Here is a 14,789-nt window from a genome sequence, read left to right as displayed (position 1 = left end):
AACTCTGCAGACACCAAGGTCAGTGAAGAAGGAGGGGGAGGAGGTGCTCCAGGTGCCAGAGCAGAGATTCCCCTGCAGCCCATGGTGAAGACCATGGTGAGGCAGGTTGTCCCCCTGCAGCCCACGGAGGTTAACAGTGGAGCAGATATCCACCTGCAGCCCGGGGAGGACCCCACGCTGGAGCTGGTGGATGTGCCCAGAGGAGACTGTGACCCTGTGGAGACCCTACACTGGAGCAGGCTCCTGGCAGGAACTGTGACCATGTGGAGAGAGGAGCCCATGCTGGAGCAGGTTTGCTGGCAGGACTTGTGACCCTGTGGGGGAGTTCCTGAGGGACTGCACCCCATGGAAAGGACACATGGAAAGGACCCATGCTGGAGCAGTTCGTGAAGAACTACAGCCTGTGGGAAGGACCCACATTGGAGAAGTTTGTGGAGGACTGTCTCCTGTGGAAGGGACCCCACGCTGGAGCAGGGGAAGAGTGTGAGGAGGAAAGGAAGGAGCGGCAGAGATGTGTGACGAACTGACTGCAACCTCCATTCCCCGTCCCCCTGTGCCACTCGGGGGGAGAGGAGGTAGAGAAATCAGGAGTGAAGTTGAGCCCAGGAAGAAGGCAGGGGTGGGGGGAAGGTGTTTTTAGATTTGTTCTTATTTCTCATTATCCTCCTCTGATTTGATTGATAATAAATGAAATTAATTTCCCCTAGTCGAGTCTGGTTTTGTCCATGACGGTAATTGCTGAGTGATCTCCCTGTCCTTATCTCGACCCATGAGCCTTTCATTATATTTTTTCTCTCCCCTGTCCAGCTGAGGAGGGGGAGTGATAGAGCAGCCTGGTGGGCACCTAGTGGCTTGCCACAGTCAACCCACCACACCCTCTCAAACACCTTCCTACATCAATGAGGTTAAAAAGTCACAGAATATTACTGAGCATTTGTCTTTTGACTACAAGATATCTGATGTCAAAAACATGAAATTGGTTGAACTCAGGTATTTCAATGAAAGTCTGATATTTATTTTGAGATCACTATTTGGTTAGATTTAACATATTTGCATATATAACTTGTTTAAGATACTTAAACCCTACACTGTATCAGTATCTATAAATTGATGCTTGTTTTATTCTCAGGGAGACCCATTAATGCTATTACTTGAAGCAAATAACACTAATTGAAAACTGTGAATGCTTTGCTTACATGCCAGTTTTGAAAAGCTGTGCATTTCTGTTACAGGTCTTTTCATCACTGTCCTGGATAATTTAAGCTGCAACATCTCCTGCTCAGCACTATGATCTTTTTTTTTTTCTTTCTTTCTTTCTGCATACAATGCCTGCATATAAAAATGTGGCTAGGAGGAAAATATGTATCACATATACATATCCATATGACGTCTATGTAACAGAAAAATTGGTTATGTTTAAGGAGTCAAAAATTACCATTTATAAAAAAGCCTATTAACTTTCAAAACAAATGCTGTGTATTTCTGCAGTGTTACTTTTAGTTTCTAAGTATTTTACTTCAAAATTTCAGACGTGTGGGTAAAAACTAGATTTCAGTGCTACAGTACATTTCCTATTTCAGAAGAGCCGAAAGTGTGTTTCAACATCTGCCAGTTATCATTTTCTTGTACAAAGCTATTTTTATGTCTGTTTCAAATACACTGAGTGATGTGATCTTTTTGGCATTGTCTCATGTTGCTAGGGATGCCTAATGCAGCAATAGATGTGCTTTATGATGTATTTCACCTACTCAGCCTTTTTTCTAATACTGCTATTAAGATGTCACCCATGGAACAACAAAAGAGATTTAGCCCTAATTTTGGTTTCTCACTTTCTTTCTTTATAATCAGTTGTACTGTTATTCTTTCATTATCTACTGAAAAAAGATATTCCAATATTTATTGCAAATAAACACTCAATAGAAAACAACATCAGGATATATTTGATATGTTGTTGTTTGCATCCACTTATTCTTACCTACAGTGTCCCTTTCAGTCACAGACTTTGTTTCCAGGTGAAGATCAATGTCTTTTGTAATGGTTAGGGGCTTGTTTTCAATATGACCATTATATTTTCTGTTTAAAAAAAAAGTAAATAAATAAAATACACACAGATACAACAAAACTAACTTGTTCATTATATAATAGCATTTCAAATTTAAGTTGTATGCAGACCATTTCTTCCCCCACGTACAAACATTTTCATCCAGCTACATAAAAGCATTAATTCAAGTTCAAATAAGCACATATCTTGAGAAACAACCAGGTATGTCAATAATTATTAGCTTTACCTTGTAAGCCTCTGAAATACTACTGTCGTTACACATATAGGTCTAAGTATCATCTATATGTTATGTCCTGAGTATGTATTAGGACAGGGTCTGGTGGGCACCATCTGCTCCAACACACTGGTTTCCTCTGAAAGGAAGCTTCACTGTTCAGACAGGAAGGAAGCTATAGGGTGTGTTACGAAAAATTCCTTTCCTAACTATTATATCAGTCTTTATAGAATCAAAGTGTATTAACTTTGTTAATATATATATCAGTTCACATTACACACTGTGATGTAATGAGGTAGAGGAATTTTACTGGAGACTTTGGTATTGTCCATGCTTAAGTAAAACAAACTAAAGGACAGCCCGGCCCTGGAAATAAGGACCTTGCTTCTTGGAAGCTTAGAGCTGTCCATGAAGGTTAAAGATACCCCTGGACAACTGTACCGGGTCTGGCTGAGCCAGAATTGGTTTTCCCCTGTAGCAGCCCTCATGGTGCTGTGTTTTATGTTGGGAGCTGGCAGGGTGTTGATAGCACACTGGTGGTGTGGCTACTGCTGAGTAGTGCTTACACAGCACCAAGGCTCTTTCCGACATTTCCCCCCCACAGTGGGACGGGGTGGGCAAGATCTTGGGAGGGGACACAACCAGGACAGCTGACCCGAACTGACCAAAGGGATATTCCAGACCATCTGACGTCTGCTCAGTATAAAGCTGGGAGAAAGGAGGAAGGGGGTGGGGTCACCCTTGGTCCTCCGAGGCAACCCCTCCGCGTATGGGAGCCCTGCTTCCTGAGAAGGCCCGACATCGCCTGTTCATGGGAAGTAGAGAAGAAATCTGTTTTCTTTTTGCTTCCGCGCGCAGACCTTTGCTTCGCTTTGCTTATATTAAAACTGCTTTTGTTTTACTCGCAAGGGTTGGTTTTTTTCCTATCTTATTTTCTTTCCCCTTTTTGCCCTGTTGAGAAAAAAAGGGGGAAGGGGGGGGGGAAGTGATAGAGCGATTTGGTGGGTACCTGGCATTTAGCCAAGGTCAAACCACCACAACAACCAAGATAATGCCAGCATCCTAGCCCCTCTGACACGTCTTTGAAACCCTCCCAGCATCATCTGGCATCATAGATAAGTAACTATAGCAAGACTGACTCCAGGGACATCTGGATCAATAGACAAGCAGCAAGAATGCTGCACAAATACAGTTGCTTTGCAAAGTTTTCCTATGATTAGTAATCAGTAGTGTGGGTGTTAGTGATTAGTCAAATCCTGTTGGACCTGAATGTTTGAAGGGTATAAGAACCCCATGTAAATCCACATCCAGGGTGCCCCAATTTGGCTGGGACACTTCATGCGCATGAATAAATATTTACCCTTATAATTCTATACTTTGCATCCTAGCCTCTCTCCTCGGTTGGCATGGGCCAGTTATAAATTTTTGTGACAGGTGTTCCAATTGGTTCCCCCAGTCTTAACAGTTTATTGATATGACTACAGGTACAGTGCAGAACATATCCACCCTGCCACAGAAATACACTGAAGAAAATCAAAGCTAATTTGAGACTTTTCAGTTGAGGTCTAGGCCAGAAGACTAAAAGATGGCAGTATTAAAGTCTTTGGATTGAAAGTAAGTAAATTAATAAGACATACTTGGGAGTGTTAATTTATTGAACATTCACTGGAAATAACAAGCAATAATTGATCTCAGAAGATAACCAAAGTTGTTAGGAAAAAATAAATATCAAATTTTCAAAATAGCATTGGGTCCTTTTGTCACAATAGGGTGCTTAGCAAGTATGTCACCTGAGCTGGACTAACCTAGATCCTTGAAAGATCTATCCTACTAGCCATCAAGCAAAGACAAATTTAAGATAGTTTTCTAATCTAAAAGGAAACATGTAAAAATACCATACTTCATACCATCAATTCATATCCTGCTTATGAAAATAAGCCCCCAGAAATGTATCACTGTATTAGTAATCCTAGGAAACTAATACAATTTAAAAAGTAATAACCCAATAATCTCTTTGGGCAAAGCAACAAAGTACATTGTGATGCAGAGGCAGGGTTCAAAGCTGTGTTCTAGGTTTTAACCACTCCTGTACAGCATGACAGAAATATACAGAAGCTTCATAAAGAATCACACAAAGATCCATTTACTCCTATCATACTAGGGTGCTATTTGCTTATACAAAGGGAAAGAATAAGACAAGCAAAGGTATATCCTCACACTGATAAACCCTTCCTGGCTTCCAGCATTAAGCAACTTGGAGATAACCTGAGCTAGGGGTTGCAACCTCTGAAACCATCATTTTTAATAAGTGACATGAATTTGTTGAATATCTTTCTGAACCAGTCTGAAATCTGTTGACCTTCAAAGTATCTTGCAGCAGCAAGTTCCACAATTTGTATCTCAAACTAAAAAGTGCTTAAATCTACTCTAATTTAATTCAGCATCTCCTTGTATAACATGGCAGTAAGTTTATTACTCCCTATCCAACTTCTTGCAAAGTGGATACATACCTCTAGCAAAACCGTCCCTCAATCAGTTCCTAGACTAGTAAATCTTGGTCTACTCCTCCTTATGTGGAAGCCTTACTTCCAGTCATCATTGTTGGCCTTTTCTAGTTCTACTAAATAGTCTTTGAAATATGGTACAAATAAAAGTACGTCTTAAAATATAGAATATGAAGTTAGGTTATGTTTTCCAATTGGGTAATGCTTTTCCTGGTGATCTCACAAAGGCGTGTCCCGTTCGTCTTTTTTAACCCTCTGCTCAGTCTGCGGCAGAGGGGGCAGAGTGTGGCAGAGTACACCGCGGATTTCCTGTGCATGTCATCGGAGCTGAATTGGGGGGGATGACCTTTTGTTACCCCTCTATATTCATGGCCTGGCCAGCAGTGTTCGTACAGAGGTAGCCCGAAGGCTGGCACCAGAAGATTTTGCAGGTTGCCACTATACATGCTCCTGAAGCAGAGCAGCTTTTGTGCTTGCCTGGTTCTGCTCTGGTTTCGGGCCCCTGCTCACCTCCCGGCGCCCCCCCTGCTTGGTGAGGGGGCAGGCGCCATGCTGGCGGTGCCGAGGATAGTGCCCGGACGGGAGCTCGGACGGGAGCTCAGACCGCGGTGGCTCCTCCCCAAGCTCGCCCTGCCCACCTCCGCCCTGCTGCTTGCGGCGGGATGGAACCCATTGCAAATCGGGGCAGGGTTTGCCCAGTCCTCCTCTCCTCCTGCTGAGGACTCTGCCAAAGAGACGGTTGATTTGGGTACCTTTGAGAACAGTTGGGATTTTCCACTGTTCTCTGAATTGTCCCTTTCAGCGCCCGGTATTGTGGGGTCAAGAAACAGCTCCAGCCAGCACGGGAAGGGAGGTCGCCGCCGGCGCAGATGGGGTGAGCCCAGGTGCCCCGCTCCTCATGGTGTCAGTCTCTCTTCCGCTCCCAGACAGCAGCAGAGCAGTCACTGCTGAGGCCCTGATGGACTCTGGCTCTTGTAGGAATATGATTTCTGCAGAGTCTGTAAAAAAGGCTCATGTGCCAATAGAGTGTCAATCTGTCCCTTGCCTTATTTTTGCTACTGACGGGAAACCCGTCAGCAGCGGTCCCACTGAGTGGCAGACCCCGCTCCTGCAGCTCTCCATCACCCCAGGATGTTGGGAGCTTATTTCTTTTTCTGTCCCTTCTATGTCCTTTTATCCAATCATCCTGGGCACGCCTCAGTTAGTCCGGCACAATCCGGTGGTTGGTTGGGCACAGAGACATTCGAATTTACCTTCCTGTGGGTGAAGTGCGGCGGGGGGGGGGGGGGGGGGGGGTGCGCTGCTGCAAAAGGCGGGGTATAGCGCTCTCTCCCGGCACCAGTTGCTGGCCAGGGTTCCGAGCAGTCCCTAGTACCCGCTGGGTGTTCCGTACTGGCAGCACCAACTCCCCTGAGCCACTTGCTGTCCTGTTGGGGGCACTGCCGCCAGAATTTAGGGACTTTTTGGACATTTTTGAGCAAAAGCGTGCAGAGACCTTAACCCCCACCTGGTGTATGATTGTTTCATTGAGCTGTTCCCAGACGCTCCTCTCCCTTCAGGCCATATCTGTCCTCTGTCACAGCCAGAGATGGTGGCCTTGAAGGCTTATACTGAGGATGGTTTAGCCTGGGGTTTTATTCAGTACTCCCCTCCCTTGATGCTACTATAATTTTTGTAAAGGATGGAAACTTGAGGCCATGTGTGGAGTTGGTTTACTAAAGTGGTTTATAATCTTTGTTGTGTTCATCAGAGCAATGAGTGGAAAACAGCCTTTGTTTGCATGTATGGCCATTTTGAGTATCATGCGATACCTTTTAGCCTGTGTGATGCCCCCGCTACCTTTCAGGGCTTTGTCAACAATGTTTTCTGTGACTTGTTGGACAATTGGATCATTGTACATCTGCATGACATTTTAGTTTGCTTGAGGATGTGGGAGGAACATGTTGTTCATGTTCGAGAGGTTCTCTCCCACCTTTGGTGTCACTGCCTTCATGCAAAGCTGGAGAAGTATGCCTTCCTTCAACAGCGTATAGACTTCCTGGGTTACTCAACTGCCCCCAAGGGCGTGAGCACAGACATGAAAAAGATTGATGCCTTTCTTTGTTGGCAGTCTCCCTTGACCGTGCGTGGTGTGCAGCACTTTTTGGGCTTTGCTAATTTTTATCGGTGTTTTACTTGGAATTTTGCTCAAAAGGTTGCTCTGCTTGCAGCCCTGACTCATAAGGGTGTCCCTTTTCAGTAGACACATGAGGTTCAGGGGGCCTTTGACAACTTGAAGCAGGCATTTACAATGGTCCCAGTTTTGGCCTACCTGGATACCAGTCATCCTTTTGTGTTGGAGGCAGATGCTTCTGCCCATGCCATCAGGGCAGTATTTTCTCAGCATGCTTCACTGGATGGACAGCTTCATCCTTGTGCCTATTTCTCCTGCCAGTTGACTGCCACAGAGAGGAATTACGATGCTTGGGATGAAGAGTTGTTGGCCATCAAGGAGGCATATGCTGAGTGGAGGCACCTTCTTGTGGGTCCTTTGGTTCTGACTGACCATCGAAATCCGGAATATTTTAGGAATCTGAAGTGCCTCTCTCCTAGTTGGCTTGTTGGGCAACTTTTTGCTCTCAGTTTCCATTTATTGTCACCTATGGGCTGGGTAAACAGAATGGCAGGGCAGATGCCCTGTCACATCAGGAAGCCTCAGCAGGAGATGCTGAGGCAGATCTGCTCCCGTGTCATTTTTCTCTCTGCAAATTTTTTTGTGACTGTGCCAGCCAATACCTTGGTTCTATGCACCGGGTGATGGCTGGTGATCCTTTGGCCGTGCAGTTTTGGGCAGGGAATACTTCACAGAATCTGCAGGAGAAGGATGGTTGTCTGTATCACAATGAGTGGCTATATATCCCTGCCAATCCGCTGCGCACACAAGGTCCTTCAGTGCTGTCATGACATGCTGACAGCAGGGCACAGTGGTCATCAGAAGTCTGCATCAAGTCACACAGAGCTACTGGTGGCCTATGGTACATGCTGATGTTGCAAGCTACGTTCAGGCTTGCAACGTCCATGCCAGGGCCAAGAGACTGATGTAGAGGCTATGGGGACTATTACAACCCTTACAAACTCCTGAGCAGCCATGGCAAATTATTTCAATGGATTTTATTGTGAACTTGCCTGTGTCTCAGGGGCATACAGCAAGCGGTGCTTGCGGTGGTGGACTTGTTTATGAAGGTGGCTATTTTTGTTCCACTAAAGAGGCTGCCCATGTCCCTTCAGACTGCACACCTGGTTTCGCAGCTATTGCTTCACTGTCATGGTCTGCCAGATAGTGTGGAGATGGATGAAGGGGCCCAGTTTACTGCCCAGTTCTTGAGGCAGCTTATGGGCCTGATGGGGGTCCAACTTCATCTTTCCACCCTCTATCACCCACAGTCTAATGGTCAGATGGAACAGGTAAATCAGATCCTGGAGCAGTATCTCCACTGTTATATAATTAACATCAAGATGACTGGGTCACTCTGTTACCATTGGCAGAATTTGCACATAACAGCAGCGTCCACTCTTCCACACAGCAGACCCCTTTTTATGCACAGTACGGTTTTCATCCCTGTGACCACCCAGCTATTTCAGTGGCTGTCCAGGGGTTTTCTCCTGAGGGGTCCCTTGAGCAGTTGCAGTATTGCATTTGTTTCTTCAAAAGCAGCTGGAAAAAACAAAGGCTGCTTACAAAGACTATGCAGATAGTCATCGGTGACCAGCGCCAGACTTTGTGGTTGTCCGGTGAACATGTTTGTTCTGTGCATCCTTCTTCTAAGGTAGACCACCGTTACCTGGGCCTGTATAAAATCCGGTTGCATTTCATCTGCACTTTCTATGCGCTCTCGATATTCACCCATTGTTTACGTCTCCCTGTTAAAACCTGTTCACCCAGATCCCTTCCAGTGGCAACCTCTACCTCCATCTACAGTTACGGTCCAGGGCCAGAGAGAATATTGTGTCTGGGCTATTTTGGATTTCAGGATATCCTGGGGTACCCTGCAGATTGATTGGGTGGGTCATGGCCCAGAGGTTCCTGGGCGCCCATTATCCTGCTAAGTTTGGTCTACTGGAGGATATGGGGCCACGCCCTGGGTGAAGGGGGGAGATAGTGTCAGGGTTACTCTTCAAATGAGATGATCTTCTGTAAATATTAAGTCTTCAGCTGCCATTGTTGTGTTATCAGGAGAGCTAATGAAATTGGCTAGCAGGCAGAGCTCAGCCTTTCCATGCTACTGCCTGCAAGATCCTTCAAATCTTATGTCTCTGTCTCTTGTCTTGGGCCTGCCCCGACAAGCAGCTTCTTCAGAGAACAGAGATGTATATCCACTGACTGAAAATTAAGGTTATTATACATCCTATTGCTACAATAGCAAAGTAAAGAAATCAGCATTTAAGTCTCCACATTACCATCCCCAATTCCCTCTGAAGTTTCATATCCATCTGTCAATAAAATTTACCTTAGTACAAACAACTAGATACACATATTAAAACTGTATTTTCTTGGTTAGGTATTAATGTACTATGATAAATACACCAATTATAATAGTTAAATTACACCAACAGAATTTGACTGTGTAGACATGAAAACATAGCACTACATTTGAAACATTACATGCAGAACTTTAACAAGTGAAAGAGAACTTAATGCAAATAGGTGAACTGTGATACAGTTTTCTGTGTTAAAGCTTCACAGTAAATTTTTCCAAGGTTACAAAATTTAAGCTCTATGTAATTACACATTAACATGCCATACTTCCACACAGCAGAGAGCATATGACTGCCCTGGTGAAAGTGAGAACATGCATGCTTTGGATGGCAGAAGACTGCCAAGGTTGGGGAAAGTCATTCGTTGTAAAGTGCAGTTATTATTTGGCAATGCGATTGTGTTTTTCTGTTTAAAGCCCATATTGGTGAAACATGTAACTTAAAGTTATATAGCTGAAGTTATTTTAAATATGAATAAATATCACTGGTTAAATGTACAGTTATAAAATCTAATACTATTAACTACTTGGCTTCAATTTGTTACAGAAAACTTGGATAAAATTATTTTCTGAATATTAAAGAATATTGTGACAAACATGTAATATTGAAGCATTATATATTAAAGAAAAGGCTTAATTTTTTAGCCCAACATTTGGCAAATAAGGTTGCTACCCATGTAGTTTAAGTAAGAAACTGGAAGAAAATGCTTTGATTTTATGATGAACAGGTTGTGTTAATTCATAAACTGCACATAAGTCAGATATTAAGAATTTTGAAAGCAGTTTATATTGGAATAAAAAAAAAATAAAAAATACCAAAGGAAACCACCTATGTCACCAAAAAGCAAGTCACTGGGTATTTGTTTTAAACATAGCCAACTCAGAAATCTTCCATAAACATAGCAAGCTCCAGCACCTCGAGATCAGTCTTAGTTCTTGCCCCAATTACAGTTCTGGTGAGGCTGTTTCAGAGCTTCATGACTGAAGATCAGAAATCTGTTTCCAGCTTAAGTTGATAGAGAGCTATCCTATCCTTCTCAGACTCTTTTTGCTAGGTTAAACAAGGCAGGCTCTTTTAGCCTCCTCTTGTAAGACAGGCTTTCTGTTTCCTGGATCATCTTAGCAGTCCTTCTCTTCACCTGTTTGAGTCAGAATTAATTTTTCTTGAACGTGAATGATCAGAACTGTACACAGTAATCTGGATAAACTTCTACATCAGTGGCCTTGTGCAATAGAATTAACATTTCTCTCTTTCTTTACTGGAAATACCTCACCTAATATATCCTAGGAGCACATTTACCTTTTTCACAGCTGTATAAGAGTGGCGGCTCTCCTGTGTTCAACTAATATACTCAAATCTTTCTCATCTTGCTTCAAGATGAAGCGCTTCAATTGTATATAAGATTTCCTATTCTTAGTCTTCATCTAAACGAATGGATTCATTAAGAAAATTCTTGCCATCAAATTAGCAATGTCACAGACCACTTTCGGAGACTGGGAATTACCCAGTTAGTACTATTTGGGCAAGATCTCTGTTAAACTGAAAGAACACAGTTCAGTACAGAGCTGTGGTAATCAAAGCAAGCAAGCAATCATATGCAAGAAGTTTTAGACTCAAAAAACCAAAAGTTTGCCAGTAAAGTTGTTATATGGATTTAAAAAAAAAAAACAAACCACAAACAAGAAAACCACCAAAAACTTAAAACAAGTTTTTACCTATCTTTTTTGCTCTTGCCTCTTTGTTTCCCTGCAAGAAGCCTTAGATCTTCTTCAGTAGGATGCTGATACCATTGTAAACTAAAGAAAAAAACCAAACTCAAGTAAAACAATGTCAGTATGAGCAATTCAGAGTGCTTTTTAAAAAGAAAACTATATATCAACACATGTACATACACACATTAAACCATATTTGCATCACCTAACCAAAATACCTTGGTGTTAAAGTACCAACACTATCTCAACTAATCAGTTACAGCTAAACTTCAGTTCTCTTCAGCATACAAGACACTTGCTCATAATTAGAAAGGTTTGCAACTATCAACGCAGCATTCAAGTGAAAGCACTTGTGCTTCTTAAACCACCAAATTTTCAAGTTGCCATCCACCACATCAGAAAAGGCTGTACCTATATTGGAATAAGGTCACTATATCATTACAATTACCCATGAGAATCATGTTCTAAATTATTTTATTAAGGATAACTACTCTTCTCAAAAAATAGTGGTTTTTAAAACTCTACAACAGCTATTATGGAATAACCATAACTAGTCTTTTTTCCTACACAGACCAGATCTTAACATCTACATTCCTGTCCTAAAAAACACCACAGTGATATCTTCAACTCTTACTAGACAGAAGAAAAAATGAAAAGCACAGCTTACAAAAAAATAGATATGTGGGAGAGAGGCAAGTTGACATTGGCCTGTCAGCCCTGCGCAGCCCCTGAGAAGCAGCAAGGCTTTGATGAGAAACAGGCCTTGGGAGAAAGATAAGAAACTGCTGAGCTGTGCCAAGGTGGCAGGGAAAAACAACGGACAGCTGCAACACTGAACTGTGGAAAAGTACTGAATTGTGAGAAGTTACCGCCGTGAACAGCGCGTGAACAAGAAGGTGATTGGTCTGCACAGCACGTGTTAGAGTGGTCTTATGCTGACAGGAGAAAAGGTTGATAACTGCCTAATTGCTGATTTGCTAATTATGAAGAGCTTTGGCGAGAGCATAAGTATGTACTGTTGGAAAAATAAACGGCCCCTGCCCTGCAGAAAGAAAGAAGAACACTCTGACTCGTTACTTTGGCCGCTACATAGATATCTGTAACTTAAAGGTATTTAACTGTAGCGTAGAAAAATATTTGTACGTTGGTATTACATGGAGAGGGTTTGGGGTGGTGGTGGGAGCAGGTCTGCAGGGGTTGCTTCTGTGAGAAGAAACTATGAGCTGCCCCCATCTCAGACAGAGCCAGTTCCAGCCAGCTCCAAAACAGACCCACCACTGATGAAGGCCGAGCCAAGCAGTGACATCGGTAGCGTCTCTGTGATAACATATTTAAGAAAGGGTAAAAAGCACTGCACAGCAGCTGTGAGAGAGAAGCGAGAAAATTAAAAAAAGAGAGAAAAAAATCCTGCAGACACCAAGGTCAGTGAAGAAGGAAGGGAGGGGGTCCTCCAGGCGCTGGAGCAGATTCCCCTGCAGCCCGTGGTGAAGACCATGGTGAGGCAGGTTGTCCCTGTGCAGCCCATGGAGGTCCACACCAGAGCACATATCCACACTGCAGCCTGTGGAGGACCCCTAACTGCAGAAGGTGGATGTACCCTGAAGGAAGTTGCAGCCCATAAAGAGTCCACACTAAAGCAGATTTTCCTGAAGGTCTGTAGCCCATAGGAGGGACCCCACGCTGGAGAAGGAAAAAAGCATGAGGAGGAAGGAGCAGCAGAGATGAACTGTTATGATCTGACTGCAATCCCCATTCCGAATCCCCCTGCGCCGCTCAGGGTGTGGGAAGGAGGTAGAAGACTCGTAGAATGGCTTGGGTTGGAAGAGACATTTAAAGATCATCTAGTCTAACCCCCCTGCCATGAGCAGGGACATTTTTCACTAGATCAGGTTGCTCAAAGCCCCATCTGACCTGACCTTGAACACTTCCAATGATGTGGCAGTCACAACTTGTCTGGGCAACCTGTTCCAGTGTTTCACCACCCTCATCGTAAAAAAATGTCTTCTTTGTATCCAATCTAAATCTACCCTCTTTCAGTTTAAAACCGTCACCCTTTGTCCTGTTACTGCAGGCCCTGGTGAAAAGTCTTTCTCCATCTTTTTTATAAGCCCCTGTCCTGGCTTCAGCTGGGATAGAGTTAACTTTTCTTGAGCTGGGAGGGGGCACAGCCAGAGTGCCAGACCCGGATTGGCCAATGGAGTATTCCATATCACGTGACGTTATGCTCAGTATATAAAGGAGGTGGATTCTCTCACAGTCTTTGTTCTTTTGGGATCACTGGCCAGGAGTGGGCTGGATATTGGTCGGCAGGTGGCGAGCAATTGCAGTGTGCATTACCCATTTGTACTTCCTATTAGTGTTTTGTTTTATTACCATCACTAAACTGTTTTTTATCTCAACCTACGAGGCCCCTTTTGTCCCTCCAGTTCTCTCACCCATTTCCCCAGGCAGGAGGGGGAGGGTGAGCAAGTGGCTGTGTGGTGTTTGGCTGCTGGCCGAGTTCAAACCATGACAGCTCCCTTTAAGTATTGAAAGGTCTCTATAAGGTCTCCCTGGAGCCTTCTCTTCTCCAGGCTGAACAACCCCAACTCTCTCAGCCTTTCCTCATAGGAGAGGTGTTCCAGCCCTCTAATCATTTTCGTGGCCCTCCTCTGGACCTGCTCCAACAGGTCCATGTCTTTCTTGTACTGAGGACCTCAGAGCTGGATGCAGTACTCCAGGTGGGGGTCTCATGAAAGTGGAATAGAGGGGGAGAATCACCTCCTCAACCTGCTGCCCACACTTCTCTTGATGCAGCCCAGGATATGGTTGGCTTTCTGGGCTGCAAGCACAAACTGCCAGCTTGTGTCCAATTTTTCATCCACCAGTACCCCCAAGTCCTTTTCTGTAGGGCTGCTCTCAATCCATTCATCCCCCAGTCTGTGTTGATATTGGGGATTGCCCCAACCCAGGTGCAGGCCCTTGCACTTGGCCTTGTTGAACTTCACAGGGTTCATATGGGCCCACTCCTCAAGCCTGTCCAGGTCCCTCTGGATGGCATCCCTTCCCTCAAGTGAATCAACTGCACCACTCAGCTTGGTGTCTTTGACACTAAACTAAACTTTAGCGGAGGATGGGAAGGTTGAAACAAAGAACAATGGTGGGACAAAAATGCAGTGCATGCTTTAGGAGAAACTCCCAATTTTGGGTATAACAAAGTGTTTAACAGGCACTTGCACAGAGCTCATTGATTTAATCTTAAAATAATTTAAAAATCAGTATAATGGATAAGTAAAGAGTTCAAGCTCGCAATGCTATAAAGAACACAATGTGTTTAACAGGGGTTTCTACATAGTCTGTATCAGTAGGTGTTACTGTGCTAAATATTTGACTGATGCTGGAATTTGTTCAACAGAAAATAAGTTTAGTATAAGCTAATAATATACTACAGAAATTCAAAACATTGAATATTACAAGCTTCCCCTGAAGGAATTCACTGCCAGTTCAAACACTAAAAACAACCAAAAAACCACCCACAACACCCCCACCCCACCCCCCCCAAAAAAAACCCCCAACCCAAACAAACCCAGACTTGACATGAAAAAGTGGGGGGGGCTGAATGTTGTTTTGTTTTTCTTAAGGGATCTGTAAGAGTGAAAATTATTTCATTCATTCATTTTCATAATATGAGGTCCCAGATGAAACATTTCCTGTTTTTGCAAAAGAACTTTGATACAAAACAGAGACATTGTAAGACTGAGAAGTAAAAAAGTGAGATCAGCTAAGTCAGAGCAGCTACCTTT

General features: G+C 43.8%; 1 protein-coding gene across 5 annotated transcripts in view; it reads right to left on the bottom strand.

Annotated features, from left to right (window-relative positions):
- The window catches only part of LOC141917661 (transmembrane protein 161B-like), a 106,210-nt gene that overhangs the window by 31,277 nt on the left and 60,144 nt on the right, over positions 1-14,789 (bottom strand). For 3 of the 5 annotated variants that reach the window (XM_074811031.1, XM_074811033.1, XM_074811032.1), the window contains 2 exons: positions 11,011-11,091; positions 1,976-2,073 (listed from right to left, as the gene is read on the bottom strand). In XM_074811031.1, the coding sequence (XP_074667132.1) occupies positions 1,976-2,073; positions 11,011-11,091 (179 nt within the window). Of the gene's footprint in view, positions 1-1,975; positions 2,074-11,010; positions 11,092-14,789 lie in introns of those variants that run through there. The other 2 variants (XM_074811035.1, XM_074811034.1) reach the window with 2 other exon arrangements.

This window comes from Strix aluco, chromosome W (assembly GCF_031877795.1).
Source record: "Strix aluco isolate bStrAlu1 chromosome W, bStrAlu1.hap1, whole genome shotgun sequence".
NCBI lineage: Eukaryota > Metazoa > Chordata > Aves > Strigiformes > Strigidae > Strix > Strix aluco.
This window is presented reverse-complemented; position numbering and strand designations above follow the sequence as displayed.